The sequence below is a fragment of the Felis catus genome, chromosome B4 (assembly GCF_018350175.1).
Source record: "Felis catus isolate Fca126 chromosome B4, F.catus_Fca126_mat1.0, whole genome shotgun sequence".
In the NCBI taxonomy this organism is placed as follows: Eukaryota; Metazoa; Chordata; class Mammalia; order Carnivora; family Felidae; genus Felis; species Felis catus.
The window spans coordinates 130,720,077-130,738,926 of record NC_058374.1 but is presented as its reverse complement, the minus strand read 5'-3'; the positions used below and the strand labels follow the sequence as shown (position 1 = coordinate 130,738,926).

Here is an 18,850-nt window from a genome sequence, read left to right as displayed (position 1 = left end):
CCCCGTGTGTTGGGGAACGTCCTGGAGGCCGGCTTTCATTCATTATGTGCAAGCTCATAGGTTCTCCATTTTACAAGCGAGGAAACGGGTTTGGCGGAAAGCACTTCGAAGTCCCGAGTCCAACCCCTCCCCCCCATCAAAGTTTCCTTGTTCTCCCTTCTTTTCACAGACATCACTAGAAATACTTTCACATTTTAGATTTTGCAGCGCATAATATCGTTGGGCTTTAAAACAAGACTTCCCTGCGGGATGCGGGGCAAGAATCGGATTTCCTGATGCACGACACAGTCTTGCTCCCAGGAGCCGGCGACCTGGAACCACAAAAACCTCTGCGAAGTCAAACCAGCTCACAGCTCCGCTTCGGCAGCTGCGGCCACGTCACTGCGCAGGCGCCGCTGCAAACTCCCGCGCGCCAGACGCGCCCCTCCTGGGCGAACTCACTTCCGGAAGGGCGGGGGGAGCGACGAATCCCCCTTCCTCCCGAAGATGGTCCGAGCCAGCCTCTGGCCAATCAGAAAGCTTCTCTTTTCACGCCTTCTGGCTGGAGGAGGTTGGGAGTTTCATTTCCTTGAACTTTCCGGCGGCGCGGGGGCGGGAGGTGGAAATGATTGACATCTCCAGTAGCCATTCGTCTAGCGGAGTGAGCTTGACGGGCAGGCACCACTAAGAAGTGTCTGGCCGGGGGGAGCTATGGGCCCCGCCCCCTCCTCCCACTGGCCTCCGAGAGCCGGGGTGGGGTGGGAGCTTTTGGCCGCAGCCAATCGAGGGTCAGCAAGGAGGAGGAGGAGGCGGGGTAGGTGGGCAGTGGTTGCCCGGGGAGCGCGTCTGGCACGGTGCTGGGGTTGGGGTCCGATGGCTGCGGCGTCGCGCTTCCCGATCCCCACTGCCAGGAGCTAGGCTGGGAACGAGCGGGAGCCCCGTCGCCACGCTCGCACCTTCCAGGCTGCCTTCTGAGGCCTGAAGCAGGGCCCCGTCTGGCGCTCCTCTGCGCCTCCGCCCCGAACCTCGCGCGCGATAGTCGCCCCCAGCCCAGAGGGTCCGGACCTCACTGTCCTGTCCGCACCGCGGCCCCAGGCCCCTTGAGTGTCTGCCGTCCCCACTTCCCTTCCCAGGCAGCCCCCCCCCCCCCCCCCGACGCTTCTAGCAGCCGCTCTTCCCCTGTCTGGTCCGCGGAGGTGGTTGGTTACCATGGTGAAGCTGGCGGCCAAATGCATCCTGGCAGGTGAGTTTGAAATTTAGTCTCCAGAATCCAGAGACTTCGTAAGTTACTGAGAGCTTTTGTTCGCGTAAATTGCCTACCCTCTTTTCCTTTCTCTCTTCCAAAGACGAGTTAATGCGATTACTGATAGAGTAAATGCCACTAGGGGTGGAAGAATTCTCTTCCAGGGCACATTTGTAGCTCCAGCAGATATCCCCGCTCCCTGTCATACTCTGAGACCACCTTCACCAGTTTAAACTATATTCAGGAAGAGTAGACTCGTTAAAAAAAAAAAAAAAATCAGGCTAAGCACGCCATAAATGCTTCATCCCAACCATGTGGTGTATCCCAGTGTTAGGCATCGGTAACTTTGGTAGTCAGTAGTTGTGGGATTTTTTTGTCCTGATCGCACCCCCTCTGGTAACAGGGATGGGAAACCGTAATGTACAGTCGACCAGAGTTTGCAAAAGGGCCATGTGTGTTGTCTTTAAGAGCCAGACTTCCCATGCTGCCCTGCACTCAGGAGGTTATAAATGTTGAATCCCCCAAAGGCAGGAATCTCTGTTTGGTTGACTCCCGCGTCCCAAGCATCCTGAACAATATCTGGAACCCAGGAGGTACTCAGTAACTAGTTGTGGAATGAATGCCAATGTGGCATTCCCATTTGTATTATTTGTATTGTTCCCTTTGTATGTCAGCACATTCAGGAAAATATTTGCCAGGATTTTGACCTGGGGCCCCTGAACACAGATGTGCTTTACTGAGTCCTTAGTGCATGCCGGACACAGGCACTTCATTCAGTCCCCTCACCGCAGCACACTGGGGTCAGTGCTGTATTGTTTGATCTTACCGAGGCACTGAGAGGTCAAGTCTCTTGCCCAGGGTCACCCCCTCGTGAAGGAAAGTCCTAGGCAGGATCTCAGCCCCCCAAACCTGCCCAGCTGCAAAACTCTTCACTTGTGTTACCGTTGAACCCCGGGATCTCTCTAGGGTTCCCCGACCAGCCCGTGAAAGAAATGGTATAGAGGGGGAAAAAAATTCCCCTTTTGATTCCTCTCTTCCAGACGGAAATTGATGATATTTTTAATGGCCTTTCTAATCTGAAAAGACACAGAAAGATGCCTGACAGTAGTAACTCAGATCACACTGGAGCAAAAAAATTGGTGGTTCTCAAGAGAGATCTGTAGTTTCCAGAGTGCCGGGAGAGGCAGTATTGTGTAACAAAAGTGATTCTGACTGTTCCTTTGAAGGGCTGTGTCATCTTGGGCGCAGCATTTCTCTAAGCCTCAGTTTCCTTGCGGATGAGGTTCTTATTTTCTGAAGTTGTGTATTTAAAAAAAATTTTTTTTTAACACTTATTTATGTTTGAGACAGACAGAGACACAGCATGAATGGGGAAGGGGCAGAGAGAGAGGGAGACACAGAATCGGAAGCAGGCTCCAGGCTGTAAGCCATCAGCCCAGAGCCCGACGCGGGGCTCGAACTCGCGGACCACGAGATCGTGACCTGAGCTGAAGTCGGACGCTCAACCGACTGAGCCACCCAGGCGCCCCCAAAGTTGTGTATTTTTTTAAGTGGGCTTCTCTGACTGTTCTCTCATTTCCTTTTTAATTCAATTTCCATCCCGCGGGGCAACCTTACAGAGCACCTTTTGTGTGCCAACACTGTACTCGAACCCTCGACACAGGTGTCTCACTGAGTCCTCACCAGAACCCTGAGGGACTGGTATTATTTGGCATCCTATTTGCAGGCGGGGCATCTGAGGCCCAGAGAGGGTAAGACACTTGCCCTGGGTCACACAGCTGGATGCAGCAGAGCTGGCCTCCAGACCCAGGTGATCTGGTTTCCAGGGCTTTGTGTTTAGCCTCCGGCTACACTGTCCTCAAGCCTCGATGCTAGACTCTTTGCCCCTCTTGACACTGAGCCCCCAGGTACGATTTCACCTGATTTCAGCCACTGCCTGAGTGATTCTCGAACTCCAGTCTAGTCCTCAACTTCAGCCTCCTTTCAGGGCCTTGAGGGCATTTCCTCTTGGAAGTTTCCAGGACCCGAAAGACCTCAGCACAGCGAATCAGGCCCCCCTACCCCACCACCCACCAGAGTCTCATTCTCTACACTGGCCCCACCACATACACCATCCCCCCCACCACCACTGGTTTTATTTTTTCCTCTCCCCTCCCAGGCCTACTCTTTAAATTGAGTTTATCTGTCTTTTTTTCCCTCTCTTATAACTAGTCAGTGAGGGACCTGATATTCAGTTCAAGTGCTTTTATTCATTCAACAGATATTTATTGAGCACCTGTGTATGAATCATCGTGCAAGGTACAGTGGGACTACGGGGGTGAACCAGGGCAGCCCCCACACTCACGGAAGGGCTGAGACGTGCATAATACTTTATAATCAAGCAAACACAAAGAGAATGCCGGTTGTGTCCCAGATACCAGAGAAATCCCTCAGAGCACAGTTGCTCCTTGTTCTGGCTCAGATGAGGAGAGGGGACAACCCTTGACATTTATCTGTTGTATTTACCTAAAAACCACTTAAATATGACTTGAAGCATGTCAGGCACTGCCCATATTAAGCTCATTACGTCCTCCTAACGATTCTACGAGATAGGTGCTTATTGTCCGCCTTTTATAGAAATGGCAACCGAGGCCCGGAGAGATCGCTGACCCAAGGTCACACAGCTGGTGAGGGATGGCGCTGGGGTGGGGACTTGGGTTTACTGCCCCCTTGGTAGCAGTGGGGATGAGAATAGCGCCTCGCCAGAAGGTGGCTCGGAAAAGTCTCATGCTACCAGCCGTGAGCCTCACGGGTGACGACAAGAGGGAGACCTGGAGGGAGGTTCCCTCTGAGGGCTTCTCGAAGGTCAAGAGCGCAGGGGCGTGGAGCCCAGACGTGGCGTAAGGGACAGCTGGGGAACGAGTGGGATGTGAGTGTTTCCTGTGGTATGTCCGTCAAACAGGTCCTGGAAGGATGAAGGGACAGGAAGGCAGCACCTAGAGCAACTACAGGAAGGGTCCCCCCGCCCCGGGCTGAGGGAGGCAGGGAGGCAGACAGGTCGTCGGAAGCTCAGGAAGAGAGCTCCCCGAGGAGCCGAGATGCAGACCTGAGAAGAGGGCACTGTCCCCCCGCTGCTGGCGTCTCCGAGCGGGAGTAAAAAGGCTGGTCCAGTAATAAACTGGAGAGAAGTAAATACTTGCTGGAGTAAAGGCCATTGCCAACGTACTGCTTAGACAGCAGGCACGTGGGAAAGGGGCAAGTCCATCCGCCCTCCCCCGCCTGCCAGTCTTTCTCTAGAACGTGCACTGGCAGAGCCGGACAGGAAGCCCCTGGCAGAGGAGACCCCCGTAAGCAGAGTCCCGGCTCCCACGTCCCAGGGCGGGACACAGAGCCCCGGCTGAGGCCTGAGGTAACCAGTGCGCTGTCCTCAGGGACGACAAAGGCAACACGGGCTTGAGATAGAGCAGAGGCAATTGCAGATAGAGACGGCAGTCGCAGGAGCCTGGGTACAGCCGGGAGGCGTGAGCACCTGGTGACATGGGCAGAACAAGTGGGTTAGGTCAGCAAGACCCCTTGGGACCTGGGGGTGCGACGCAAGCCCGGCTGTCGACAGATAGATCGGCTGAAGGCCCAACATTCTAGGGGAAACATCCACGGGTTGTTGGAGATAGAGACCAAGCGTGGGAGAGAGAAGTGACAGGGGAAAGAGAGTAAACGGGACAGACTAACGGGGAGCAGACAGGCCCACAGGAGTGCCCACGTTCGGAGGCAGGAGAACCAGGCCAGTGGGAGGACACGGGGGCCAGGCGGGAGGGGGCTGCTTCGGGCTGACTCATCCTTCAGAGACACCGAGGAGCATGGGAGCCGAGAAAAAGCCATTGGACTTGGCAGTGACCTCGCATGGTGCCTTTGCAGGCGTCCCTCCCTCTGTCCCCCAGGCTCAGCCCCCTCCCCCCTACCACCCCGAGGAAGTCGGCCTCGCTGCCGAAACTGCTCATTCGTTCCTTTCCTCGACGCACCGGTTCTCAGCTTGGCGCTGTTTGCCTTCGCACTTGTCATCGTGTTGCTCTGCAAATGTGTTTATCAGTTACTTCCCTTCCTTGTGCCGGATCCCTCCTCAGCCGACGCTCGAGGTTTTCCATAAGTGTGGGTGACTCTGACTGACAGTCGGAAGGAAGATTTATGAAATTAACTAGAACAAATCTGTGGGGGATTTCACGAGCAGGAAGAGCCAATTTCCAACTGGATTCAGACGCAGAATTGGAGTCAAGCGGGTGGAGACAGAGCGCAAGAGGGAGAGTGATATGCTCTGTTTGTTCGGAGATGGATGGGTCCCCGGCCACCGTGCAGCCCGTGGCTGCCTCTGATCTCAGGCAAGGCTGCGGCGATGGGGGCCTGCAGGGGCAGTGTTAGAAATGGGTCAGGAGGGTCCCTGAGCGCTAGGAGAGGAGTGGGGTCCGGCGGGAAGAGTGAGACGTAGGAATCCTGCGCCCGGTTACCCAGCTTTCCCTGAGCCTCGGAAGCGTCATCTGTCAAGTGAGGCTGATGGTCACGGTAGGGGGTGGGGGCTGGGAAGGAGGGAACAGGACCGTGGGAACGGTTCCCTTCTAAGACGCGGTGGTAAACAGAAAAGCAAGACTGGTAGCTCACTCAGCCCTGGACGGGTGCACAGGAGAAATGCCACAAGTAGGCAAGTAATGGCCTCGCAAGAGAAGATTATATAGGTGGGAAAAGTCAAAACCGAAAAGCGAACAGAGCAGCGGGCTGCGGAGAAGTCAAGAGGCACCTGGAAGCCGACTGTAAAACAGAGCGAAAGCGAGGCGATCGCCCCAGAGGGCACAAGACAGACGGACACGAACGCCCTGGTGGCTTTGCTGAGGAGCCTGGGCCAGAAGGAGAATCTGTAACACTCAAGGCCCAGAAGATCTCATGAATGAGAACAAGGCTGGCATCGCCAGAGGCAGAGCAGGGTCATGGGGAAGGGGTTGGGGGTGGGACAGGGGGACTAGGGGTGGGCATGGAGAGCCTCCAGATTAAATTGCTCCCCACAGGGGCGCCTGGGGGACTCAGTCGGTTAAGCGTCCAACTTCGGCCCAGGCCATGATCCCATGCTTCGTTGGTTCGAGCCCCGCGTCGGGCTCTGCGCTGAAAGCTCAGAGCCTGGAGCCTGCTTCCGATTCTGTGTCTCCCTCTCTCTCTGCCCCTCCCCTGCTTGCACTCTGTCTCGCTGTCTCCCAAAAATAAATATTAAAAAAAAAAATTGCTCCCCACAGTCTTGTGAAAGGTCCAGATCTCAAACTGAAAGTATGACATAAACCTTTAGTTTGGAGATACCGATTCATGGGGCTGTCGGCCCACGAAGGCAGGCGGGGAGGTAAACCCCGGGAGGCGTAAAGCAAGCTCGGGGGAAACGGTGGCTGTTGTAGATAGACTGTAGACAGATGTGGGGAGGCCCCTCCCCTGGGATGACGGATCCGCAGTGCTGCTGGGCACGCCGAGGCCGGAGTGGAACGTGTCACTTGGAAATGGATTTCAGGTTGGCCGATGTAGCAGGCGGACTCCTTGCTTCCCGTAAACGCAGAAACCCTCCCAGCTCTCGCCACCCCCCACCCCGAAAGAAGCACGCAGGGTCCTAAGTATGGGAGCTCTGAACTCAAATTGGTTCCGCTAGGCAGGTGAGCCTATGAGACTGAGCCCTTTACCTTCGAGACTTCAAAGTCCGCTCAAGTTTGAAAGTGACAGCTTTTCCCCATGGGGTGTGTGCAGTGAAAGAGTGTGTCAGCTCTGTTCCGAGTGCTCTGAAGCCTTCCTTAAGCTCTGTTACCTTCTGGGTCAGTTCTTTTGGATGAAAGGATTACCCTTGAAGAAATGCAACCGGGCTTTGAAGACTGGTCTCCCGGACCCATGGCCCTGCCGGCCACCTCCCAAGTCCCCATGAGAGCCAAGTACGTTTTCTCTGAAAACTCATTGAAGTTTCTGGTTTCTAACTAGCGCTCTGGAGTGGGGGTGGGGGTGGGGTGGTTCTCAAGCCAGATCAGGACAGAAATGATGATTTTCTCCTCCTCTGACCTCACAGGAGACCCGGCAGTGGGCAAGACCGCCCTGGCACAGATCTTCCGCACCGATGGAGCCCATTTCCAGAAGAACTACACCCTGGTGAGACGTGGGAGTCGTAGGCTGGCCGAGGCTTAAAGAGAAACGATCGGGGGCGCCTGGGTGGCTCAGTCAGTTAAGCACCCGACTCTTGTTTTCGTGAGTTTGAGCCCCGCGCCGGGCTCTGTGCTGACAATGCAGACCCTGCTTGGGAATCTCTCTCTCCCCCCCACCTCTCTGCCCCTCTCCTGCTCATACTGTCTCTCTCTCAAAATAAATAAATAAACTTAAAAAAGAATTTAAAGAGAAATGATCGTCCTTCAGCCCTGAGGGAGTGACTTTCCAGAATTCCTTAAGAAGCCCTACAGTCTGATGGGAGGCTGCTTGAATGGCCACGTGGAGATCACTTTTCCACGAGCCTCAGGGCGTGAGGCTGCCTGTGGCACAGACGGGCCGGTGGCCCACTGGGTGACCATATACACCTCCTTGTGAGCCGGGAGTGGGAGGAGCCTAGTTGGTCCTGTCCAACTTCTACAGCAGGGAATCCAGAACATAGCACTTCTGCCTCCTGGGCATCAGATGTTCATCGTGTCCTGTAACACGCCTCTTGGGAGCCTCTGACGCACGTATTCTCGGTTTTCCTCGGCAGACGACAGGGGTGGATTTGGTGGTGAAGACGGTGCCAGTCCCTGACACGGGGGACAGCGTGGTAAGTGGTGCCCTTGACCTGAGAGAGCTCACCGCTCCTCCAGCTGGGCCCAGAGTCCCTGTGGTCACTGTCTTTCTCCCGGAGAGGGAATACTGTACCAGCACTTGGCCTAGGCTTGTCTGAGCACTTGGGAAGAGTCACTGATACGGGCTGGGAGGACTGGGATATGGGCCCTGCCCTCACAGAACTTACTGGAGTATCAGGGTCCTTAACCCGGGGCCCTGTATGGGAGTCCACAGCTCTGGAAATTGAATCGCAAGGCATTATGTTTGCATGTGCTTTCCTGGAGAGAAGGTTTAAGAATCCCCACCTTCCACGGGGCGCCTGGGTGGCTCAGTCAGTTAAGCGTCCGGCTTCCGCTCAGGTCATGATCTCGCGGTTTGTGGGTTCGGGCCCCGCATCGGGCTCTGTGCTGACAGCTCGGAGCCTGGAACCTGCTTCGGATTCTGTGTCTCCCTCTCTCTCTCTCTGCCCCTCCCCTGCTGGCGCTCTGTCTCTCTTTCTCGATCTCTCAAAAATAAACATTAACAACAACAAAAAAAGAATCCCCGCCTTCTTAAAGAGATCCATGAGAAAACACAGTTTTAGGTACCCCCGATGCAGTGAGAAAGCATGAAACGTAGATTGCAACACTGACCTTCAGACCGTGTGCCGGGGTCAGAAGCCAGCCAGGGGGCATCAGTGCCCAGGGGAGCCGAAGGGGGAGACTTCCCAGAGCAGCAGCAGCGGGGAGGGGCTCTCGCATGGGCTGGCCGAGGTTCGGTCAGGGGCAAGGAAGGGTCATCCTCCGTCTTCTGTCTGAATCCCACCATCGGAGACCGACGGCAGGCTGTCCTACTTTAAGCGCCTTCCCCAGGCCCACTCGGTGACCTGCTTTAGAAAAGAATTGTCTGAAGATCTGAAAATCAATTTGGTTAACAAAGTGCAGATGACCTTTTGGAAACCAGAGCACGTGTCAGCCTGTTTAGCACTCCTGGGATTTTTGGGTTCGGGGTGAGGAGAGGTGAGCCGCCACACAGAAAGTGCTGGTTGTGCCGGCTGTCTCAGGTCTGCGGTGAGCCCAGCGTCGTCTCGGGGACTTGCGGCCAGCGATTTCCCCTCTACACGCAGACTTTCTTGGGACTTGCCTTTCTGGTTCTAGGAACTCTTCATTTTTGACTCTGCCGGCAAGGAGCTGTTTTCGGAAATGCTGGATAAACTGGCAAGTAGCCTGCGATCTTTTCCCTAACCCCCCCCCCGCCCCCTTCCACCAGAAAGTTGACCCCTTCGCTGCTCTCCCGGCAATGTCACTGCAACCTGGCTGCCTGGAGGACAGTGCTACCAAGGCAGAGTTCTTCAAGGGCCATTCCTCCCAGCCTTGGGACTTGGCGGCTTCTTGGCCAGCGGGACTGGCTCGTGCACGTGATTCCCCCGCCCCCAGCTCTGGAATGGCCAGGTTCAGAATGTGCCGGAGCCGTGTGACTCAGTCCCCGCAGCACTCTGGGCCCCCCTTCTTTAGACAGCCCCCGCTGGTGATGCCAGGAGCAAATATTTCCTTCTCCCTGTAGCGACAGACTCACCTTGGCCCAGTCCCCGGGGTTTGCTCTGGGCCCTGTGCCTACTGCCGCCCCAGGCTTATCGTGCCCACCCGCCCATCCTCTCAGGATCCCGCTTGCCGTACCTTCCAAGGTAACAGTTCTGCTAATCTGGGCCAGTGAGCTAATTACAAGGTTTGAGCTCTCCAGAGCCCTCCCCTGCCTTTCCAAGAATGGCCACATTTTAATAGAAATCGTTTCCTGCCCCTTTTTTGTTGTCTAAAAGAAAGAGATCTGATGATTGTCATTTCTCACGGGCTTGGCTTCGTGGGTCAATCCGTGATGTTTACGGCGTGCCTGCTGTGGGCACGGCCGCGCCCTGGGTGCTGGCCTGCGGGGCAAAGGGAGGATGTGTCTGGGCAAGTCAGGGCCACCTGGTACCGATCGGCCTGAACCCTGACTCGGGGCTCCTGCGCTGGCTCCAGCTCGATCCCAGGCCTATCCTGGGTCACCTCACTGAGGCCTAGAGGAAAGAGGTGTCTCCGTCACGCACAAAAGGGGAGATCAAGCAAGACTTCTTGAGCTAGTCTGCGGAGTGAAGGTGTGAGGGGTTCATCCGCTCAGTCCAAGAGGCAGCCTAGCCTTGGGAAGGAGTGAGCCCTCTAGAGCCAATCCTGGGCTGGCCTTGCCAGGACAGCTGGAGGGAGGAAGGATTCTTCCCCACACCCTGGAGGTTACGGACACACCAGAAATAAACTGTAATTGTGCAGGACGGGGGTGCCCAGAGGGGAGGGCAGGGTAAGAGAGCCTCACACACCAGGACGGGCATCACAGCCTGAGCAGGGCTGTCCTGTGCCCTTGTGCCGGGCAGCAGGACGTCCCAGGACTCCGAGCGGCCCCTGAAGGCGACGGCCCGCGCGGGCACGGCCCTGGTTCTTAATTGGGACAGTGAGCCCTGTCCAGTTGTTGGTCTGGTTTGGACTGGGGCTGGCACACTGCAGGAGAAGCAGAAAGTGCCCTTTGCATTGGGAACAGCCAGCCCTCATTAGGAAGATGCGGGACAAACAGGTTTCCCGTGGCTGGCTAATGGAAGAAAGGATGCCTATTAGGCCCGCAAAGCAGAAAAACCTAATAAGTTGCATGAGAGCGGGCCCTCCATAGGAATGCGACCAAGTACGAATGAATGAAACCAGTGGCAGGCCAGAGCTTTTCTGGGTAGAAAAAAGCCTCAGTCCTACCCCAGTCATTAAAGCATGTCTGATCTGGGCAAGTCAGTTACCCTCTCTGAACCCAGTGTCTTTAGCTAGGCAGCAGGGATATTGAGACGGGCCCTGCAGGGTCGGGAGGTTTCTCAGCCATGCACAGAACGCGCCCAGCAGGCAGCCTGGCGCGGAGGTGAGCCCGTGCCCTCCCCTTCGTTCCTTTGGGTGAATTGTTTTCTCCCGCGGGCTGGCTCAGTCTTCTGACTCTCATCCCTATTAGAGGTTGTCTCCCCACCCCCTGTCCCTTCCCTCGGAAGGCCAGATTTTTCTCCCAGCCTAGAAATCGCTGTCACCGTTACTGACGTGCACTCATCCGGCCCGTCCCGCACAGTGGGAGAGTCCCAACGTCTTGTGTCTCGTCTATGACGTGACCAGCGAGCAGTCCTTCACCAACTGCAGCAAGTGGCTGGAGAAGGCTCGGTCCCAGATCCCAGGCACGTCCCTCCCAGGTAGGAGCTGCGGCCATCTGCGTTTTCCAGCAGGACCTCCGTCCCTCAAGTCCACGGGCGCGAGGTCATTGCAGGGGTGGCCACGGGTGTAAAACAGGGTGCCCCCGGCTTTGAGTATGGTGGTCTGGATTGAACAGTGGCTCTGCCTCTTGGCACGCTCACCACACACCTCCGGGAGTCCGTAACACGGGCAGATGACGCCCCTCGCCCCCCACCCCCAGCCTCGCAGGGTGACGGAGAGGAGACTCAAGATAATACGGGGAAGGTGCAGCGATAGGAATGAGATTTTATTTCTGAAAGCCAGCCCTGGGGATGAATTCCTCATTTTCTCCTGTATGTGGGGCGCAAGTAAACATTCAAGTCCTATTGTCACTTCTGAATGCTTTAAATCAGTTTATTTTTCATCCCTATGTGCGATCAACAAATTCCCCTCATTAGAGACCAGGGAAAGCGATCTCCAGAGACGGGCTCAGAAATTAGTTGCAGCTGATGCAGCTGGGAATGGAACTAAATTACCTCTGAGTCCCTGACTCTGAGCCCAGCCCTTAGATTAGTATTAATGACCATTTTTAACGTTTGCTCCATGTGCTAGGAATTATCACAAATGCTCACATAAATTTGGCCCTCGCCTTGCAGCCTTAAGGAGACAAGGCAGACAGATCCACGTGAAGTCTAGAAGAAGGGCTGAACAAGAGCTGTGTGGGGAAAGCAAAGCCCGCCTCCTCTCCTGGGGCCCTCGGGGGCCGGCCCTGGACCCTCTCTCTCTCCCGGTGCTCACCACCTCGAATCAGGCAGCCTCCCCCAGCGTTTCAGACCCCTCAAAATCCGTGTGCTTTGCTCTATTCTCTCTCCAGCTGTCCTCCCAGGCTGCCACAGTTCAATGTGATGCTTTGGTTGTTTTCTTTCGAGTAGGTGTGTTAGTGGGGAACAAGACAGACCTGGCCGGCAGACGGGCGGTGGATTCGGCTCAGGCCCAGGCGTGGGCCCTGGGCCAAGGCCTGGAATGTTTTGAAACATCCGTGGTAAGTACCTCCGCCTGCCCCGTGGCCACGTCTGGACTGGGCCCCTGCTGGGTGTGGTTTCTCACGTGACCTCGCAGGCATGGAGTCAGTATGCTCCCATACCCAGGTTCTCATTTGGAGCTGATGTTCCCATTCCTAGTCCAGGATCTTTTCTCAGGAGCCACTCGTGCGCTACGGTAAAGCAGATCGGCCGGCCGGCCCTGGAAAAAGTTGTATCTCAGTTTAATAAGAAACACAAGCGCGTTGGGTTCGATCGTAGCGACTGTTGGCATTTGCGTGAGACGGGATGGATCACGGTGCTGCCGGCACATTATCTCACGGTCCTCGCGGTACCGTGGGCCTGGGAGCCGGGCCCTTAATAAGCCCCACTTCCGTGTTGAGGAGGTGAAGGGACTCGCCCAAGGTCCCGTGACTGTTCAGTTGCCGTGTGGATGTGAACCTTTTAAATCCCCCCCCAAGCGGCCTGCTCCCTTGGGAAAGCGTCGCGGGTAAAGGCCAGCGCTCTGCCCAGCGATGGCGAAGCAGCAGGACTGAACCGTGGGACCCTTGGCGGGTCCGTTAGTTTCTTGGTGCCTCAGGCTCCTCACCTATAAAATGGGGATAATAAACTCCCGTTCCTCATTGAGTGACAAATAGGAGAATTAAGTCAGATAGCGAATACGAAAACACTGGCACAAAGCCCGGTGCGGAACACACGCTCGATAAATATTTGCTTTTTCACATGGAATTTTCCCCCTGGTCATCTTCTGGATAGTGTTGTTGCCTCAAAGTTTTTCAATCCTAGATTCTACAAAGATAAGTGTCCCTCTTACCTTCTGGCCCGATCATCGCAAATGCTCAACTAATGAAATTCAGATTCGTGAGCTTTTGAGGATAGGGTTTTCTCATCTTTGGTGTCGTGTGCCCTTGAGCCACCCACATCAGGCCATACGGTAAGAGCTTGGATTGCGAGTAACTTGTTCTGCGAATGTTCCGCAAGGCGAGCAACCGTTGTTTTTTTTCTTTTTTTTTTTAAAGTTTATTTATTTTGAGAGAAACAGAGACAGCGCAAGCAGGGGTGGAGTGCAGAGAGAGAGAGAATCCCAAGCAGGCTCCACGCCATCAGCGCAGAGCCCCACACGGGGCCCGACCCCACGAAACCGTGAGGTCATGGCCTGAGCAGAAACCGAGGGTTGGACGCCTAGCCAACTGAGCCACCCGGGCGCCCCCGGAACTTTACTCATCTTAAAAGTGGAACTTGGCGCCCCTCACTCATTTCCCCCACCTCCCCTGGCAACCCCCCCACCTGCTTTGTGCTGCCGTGACTTCTGTTTCTTCAGATCCACACGTAAGCGAGAATCTGACTGCCTTCTCTGTCTGCCTTCTTTCACTTAGCATGATGCCCTCAAGGTTCAGCCACGGTGTCACAGGCAGCAGGATTTCCTTCCCTTTTATGGCTGAACAATATCCCATTACGCACATACACAGACCACGGTCTCTAATTCATCCGTTGATGGACACTTAAGTTGTGTGCACATCTTGGCTATTAGGAATAATGCAGTGAGCATGAGGGTCCAGACATCTCTTCAAGGCAGCGATTTCATTTCCTTTGGGTATTTACCCAGAGGTGGGATTGTTGGACCGTCCGGTAGTTCAAGTTTTAACAGTTGAGGGACCTCCACGCTTTTCCAGAGTGGCCTCACCCCTTTTCGTTCCGACCAGCAGTGCCGGGGGGGGGGGGGGTCCCTTTCTCTCCACGTCCTCGCCGGCACCTGCCATCTCTCTAGGGTAACGGGCATCCCAAGAGGCGTGAGGTGGGTCCGGTCGTGGTATTGACTCGCCTTCCCCAGCGGGTGAGAAGCGTCTGGCACCTTCTCACGTACCAGTTCGTCACTTGAATATCCTTTTCGGGAAAACGTCCGTTCGCTCCTCTGCCCATTTTTTTAAATCCGATTATTTACGTTTTTGCTATTGAGTTATCTAAGTTCCTCATATATTTTGAGCATTCACCCCTTATCGGATGTGTGATTTGCAAGTATTTCCTCATTTTCCATCGGTTGCCCTTTCGTTTTTTGTTTTGTTTTGTTTTAGTGTTTATTTTTGAGAGAGAGAGAGAGAGAGAGAGAGAGAGAGAAAGGTAGAGCACAAGCAGGGGAGGGGCAGAGAGAGAGGGAGACACAGAATCGGAAGCAGGCTCCAGGCTCCGAGCTGTCCTCACAGAGCCCGACGCGGGGCTCGAACCCACTGACCGCGAGCTCATGACCTGAGCCGAAGTCGGACGCTTAACCGACTGAACCACCCAGGCGCCCCTGCTCTTTTCATTTTGTTGTTTCTTTTGCTGCACAGAAGCTTTTCAGTTTGATGTAGTCCCACTTATTGATTTTTGCTTCCGCTGCTTGTGCTTTGCTGTTATATCCATAAAATCGTTGCCAAGTTCCGTGTCCAAGAGCTTTTTCCCGACGTTTTTTTCTAGGACTTTTATGGTTTTCGGTCTTAAGTTCAGACCGCGAGTCCATTCTGAGTTAATTTTTGTGAATGCTGTAAAAGCTTCATTCTCTTGCATGTGAATATCTGGTTTTCCCAGCATCATTTATCACAGAGACTATCGCCCACGTATGCAGGGGTTTATTTCTGGGATCTCAGTTCTGTTCCGTTGGTCTTTGTATCTGTTTCTATGCCAGGGCCATCCTGTTTTGATTGTCGCTGCTTCATAATATAGTTTGAAATCAGGACGCGTTGACCCCTCCAACTTGGTTCTTCTTTCTCGGGATGGCTTTGGCCATTTGGGGTCTTTTGCGGTTCCTCTTAGACTTTCTAACACCCCTCAGTATTTGACATTAAGCGTTGTTTTAAGCACGTTAAAGTAGAAACATAAAGTGTCCATCGGTGTAGGACAGTATGAAATGCAAGCAAGTTCAAGAAGGATCCCCTCCTTCTTGAGGAGGGGTTCCTCTTGCAGGAAGGTGAGGGAGGGAACCGACGTTTGCTGAGGGCCTGCTATGGGCTAGGTGTTTGCACACGTTCTCTGCCGACACTTCTGGAAGCCCTGGCGGACAGCCACTGCTGTCCCTGTCTTACAGATGCCGAGCAGACTCCGAAAGGTCACATAGCTCTCCCTGGTTGCCCAGCTTATGAGCAGTCGGGCCAGGACTAGAACGCAGGCCTGTCTAGCATGAGAACCTTCTAGAAGGAGCTCTGGCCTGCCACGGAACCAACTTTGGGACTCTCAGGGGCAGAACTATAGGCCAGATTGAGCACTGGTCTGAGAGCCTGTTCTAAGGATCTTTCACACAAAGCGGACATCCTCTGGGGTATGTCAGTGACACTGTGATCGGTTAACAGAAGGGTTCCAGGATTCTTGTCATTGGCAAACCCTCTTAATGCCTTCGGAAAATGGTTCCGTCTACATCTGCTACTTCAGGGGTGCTCCCTGGTATACAGAGAGGCTCATCTCCACTGTATTTCTTAACTTTTTGATATTATTTATATATTATATATAAATATATATACTTAAATAAATATTATAAATAAATATTATAAATAAATTAAATCTATATTAATATATATTATATATTAATATAAATAAATATATTTTATATGTATTATATATTATATGCTAATAAATTTATATGTAAATATATATAAACTTATATAAATAATATTTATATAATATATAATATAAATATATATTTATATAAATAATGTTTCTATTTTATATATATATATTATATTATTATTTAATATTGCATTTTCCCCACATCTTGCTTCTGGGAGCTCTCAGATTCATTTGGAAATCCCTGTGTGTGTCCTGCGTAGGCCTCGTTCTTTCCGCTCCTTACTTAACGATCCTTTCAGCCAGTGTAACATTTTACTATTTAACATTGGCGTTGCCCGGAACACACATCTGCCTTGCCGATGTTCTTTCTCTCCTGTCCGACTGGAGGGCTGCTGGTCCTTGACAGTGGGGGTTCTCGTCTCGCCTACAGACGGCCCCCCTGGTTCCTCAGCACCGCCCCCTCTGTGTCGGCTCTTGGCCAACTTGTCTCCTTCACCTTGGGATGTCCCTTGCTAGAAAGTCTGGGTGACACGCTCCGTGAGAACTGGTTTCCGTTGTGCATTTCTGTCGCCCCAGCTGGCGGAGCGGAAAGGCCGCTCTTCTCCCGTTGGGGAGTTCGAATCCCCGGCCCGGCTCTGCACACACCAGCTGAGCCACCGCACCCCCCCCCCCCCGCCCCGGGCCGCAGACCGCTCCCCTACAAGACGAGGGCAGTGGGCTCGATGACTTCGGAACATTCTTCAGTTTGGAAATCCTTCCCTTTCGTTGGGGAGGTATCGTTGCCTCTTGTCAAGGCTGCACTTGTGGCCGCTGCCTAGGATTGTTTGAAACCAGGTTCTCATGCGTTCCCAGCTTGAGCTTCTGCCCTGAAAGGAGCGAGCTCGCTCTTCTGGCAATTTATTTTGCAAAACAGTCGGTAAGTCACAGATGCACACGTGCACACAGAGAGCGCGAGGGCGGTAGCTACGTTGAGAGGCTACCATTTTCTTCCCCCGAGAGCTCGTCCGCATTCACCCTGGAGGGCCGGCTCTTCCCACCCCGTAGAGAAAAGTCTAGGGCCACCTCCGGAACTTGCTTCATCTCTCCGAGAACAAAAAGTCCTTTGGGCACCGTTAGTCACAAAATACTTCAGTGATGAAAATGCACAGCGCTGTGCCGGGAACTGTAGGTTCCTAATGACTTAGCGTCCATGCCTCCTGCCACACCTGCCGTGGGAGGCCGGGCCGCTGGTCCGAGGTCCTACACTTGTGCTGCCTCGCAAGCCCGCGGCCTGTGGGAGAGGCGGCTCAGGTGGCCCTGCTGGGACCTGCTACAGTCCCTCTGGACTTGCCGGGTGTCTCAGGCTGGCGCCTTGGGAGCATCGCCGTGATGCCCCCTCCCGGGCCCACTGGCAGAACCCCCCCCCCACCACCTGCAGATCACAGGTGACACCCCCTCACCCCGCCGCAGCCTGGCTCCCTCTGTTCTTGTTGGGGCCATCACCCTCCTGGAGCACGTCCGTGCAGAGTCCCTTCAAGGCCACAGCAGGCCGGCTCCCCGCTCAGGCCACCGCTGGTCCAGGGCAGGGCTGCTGCGACCCTCTCCTGGCTGGGCCATCAAAGCAGCCAGCCCCAGTTGGACCTCGATGCTTCCCAGGCCTGGCTCCGGCACTGGCCTGAGCCCCCAGGGCCTCTGTCTTCATTTGGAACCTCCCACTGGGCTCGGGGTGAGGGAGAGGCACCCCAGGGGTCAGTGCCACGGCCTTGCCTGATTCAAGGTGACTGTGGGCATCCTTGCCCGTCTGTGATTTTGCTTTGGCCTTCGGGGCCCCAGTCAAACCTAAGGGAGGACGCGTCTCATTCCAGTCTCCCGTCACACACGTGGTGAGCGTGGCCGAAAGTACACGCCTTGTAGAAACATCCGGTACAGACCGAGCTTCCCCACTGACAGGCATGTGGCTTTTGCAAGTTCCCATAACCTGTCGGCGTCTCCGTTTCCTTCCTACACAGGGGGTGCGGTTGTCGCCAGCCCTGCCGGTGAGGTGAACGGCAGCGATCCGGTAACACCACCGGCTTCTTGTCTCTACAGAAGGAGCTGGAGAACTGTGAAGCCCCCTTCCGCTGCCTGGCCAAGCAGTTCCACCACCTGTACCGGGAGAAGGTGGAGGTGTTCCACGCGCTGCTGTGAGGGCCGGGGTGGGCTGCGCCTCACCAGGCGCCGTGCTGCTGGGGAGCCACCAGCGGCCGCGGCTCCTCGGGGCCAAGAGACGCTGGAACTGCCCGGCCCTTCCACAGCTTTAAATAAAAGAAGGTAAAGAAGCATCATCTCCTTCCGTTCTTGGCCGGGGCAGCCCCGGCTCCAGACCAGCCTGGGGAGCGGCGCTCAGAACCTTGGTGGCCCCTCGCTGGAGGCAGCTGGCACTTGCCCGAGTCGGTGGTCCCGCCCGCCCTGGAGGGTCTGCACCGAGCGCAGCCCGCAGTGGGATGGCAGCTCGGAACTGGCCACACGGCCGAGGGGCCGGTGGCCGTCTCATTCTCACGCATTCACTTTGCTGCCTGTTCTGTGCAGGTGCCAGAGGTCCCTTGCAGTGGCTACTGTCGCTGACCACACGGTGCCCTCTGCCGGCCCCCTCGGGGCCCCCAGCCCTTCCCGGCTGCCGGGAACCCTGGGTGCCCAGGGAGCCGAGAACCAGGCCGTTTTCCTTCACTGACCTGCCTCTCGGAGCCTGGCAGCCGTCATAATTCTCTGTACTAAGCTTGACTCTTTCCACCCTGTGCCTGCTGCCAGATTAATCTTCCTAAAACCCCATATTCACCCTTGTACTCCCCTGATTAAAGACCCACAGAGGTTCCTCATAGCCTCTTACATCAGGGCTGTGGGCCGCAGTCTGGCTTGGAAAGCCGCCTGTCACTGCGCCCTCCCCCCCGGGGGCCCTCGGCTTCATCACCCTCCCTCAGCCCGCACCCCCCCCCCCCCCCCCCCGCTTCGTGCAGAGCGCCAGCTTCGGGGTGGACAGACCTGGGTTTGTCCCAATGGCAGCGATGATCACGAAAATGACTCTGGGTGCTGTTGACGGCCGGCCATGT

At 55.0% G+C, this 18,850-nt stretch overlaps 1 protein-coding gene across 2 annotated transcripts; it reads left to right on the top strand.

Moving 5' to 3' along the window:
* The first annotated feature begins 761 nt into the window (after positions 1-761).
* On the top strand, positions 762-18,085 carry IFT27 (intraflagellar transport 27). Of its 2 annotated transcripts, none has more exons than XM_045062317.1 (7): positions 762-1,222; positions 7,278-7,357; positions 7,944-8,003; positions 9,145-9,204; positions 11,111-11,228; positions 12,141-12,250; positions 17,774-17,912. In XM_045062317.1, the coding sequence occupies exons 1-7, from the start codon at positions 1,189-1,191 to the stop codon at positions 17,807-17,809; spliced, it is 498 nt and encodes a 165-aa protein (XP_044918252.1). In that variant the 5' UTR covers positions 762-1,188; the 3' UTR covers positions 17,810-17,912. The 2 variants fall into 2 exon arrangements, with proteins under 2 accessions (XP_044918252.1, XP_003989281.1); XM_003989232.6 differs by having other exon boundaries at positions 767-1,222; positions 17,853-18,085.
* The last annotated feature ends 765 nt before the right edge of the window (positions 18,086-18,850 follow it).

What these genes read in the sequence shown, in the direction of transcription:
- IFT27 (XM_003989232.6), top strand. Translation starts at nt 1,189, where the DNA reads ATGGTGAAGCTGGCGGCCAAATGCATCCTGGCAG. An exon ending in CCCAGGCACGTCCCTCCCAG is followed by an intron (nt 11,229 to 12,140) that starts GTAGGAGCTGCG and finishes TCTTTCGAGTAG; the next exon opens with GTGTGTTAGTGGGGAACAAG. An exon ending in AATGTTTTGAAACATCCGTG is followed by an intron (nt 12,251 to 17,852) that starts GTAAGTACCTCC and finishes TTGTCTCTACAG; the next exon opens with AAGGAGCTGGAGAACTGTGA.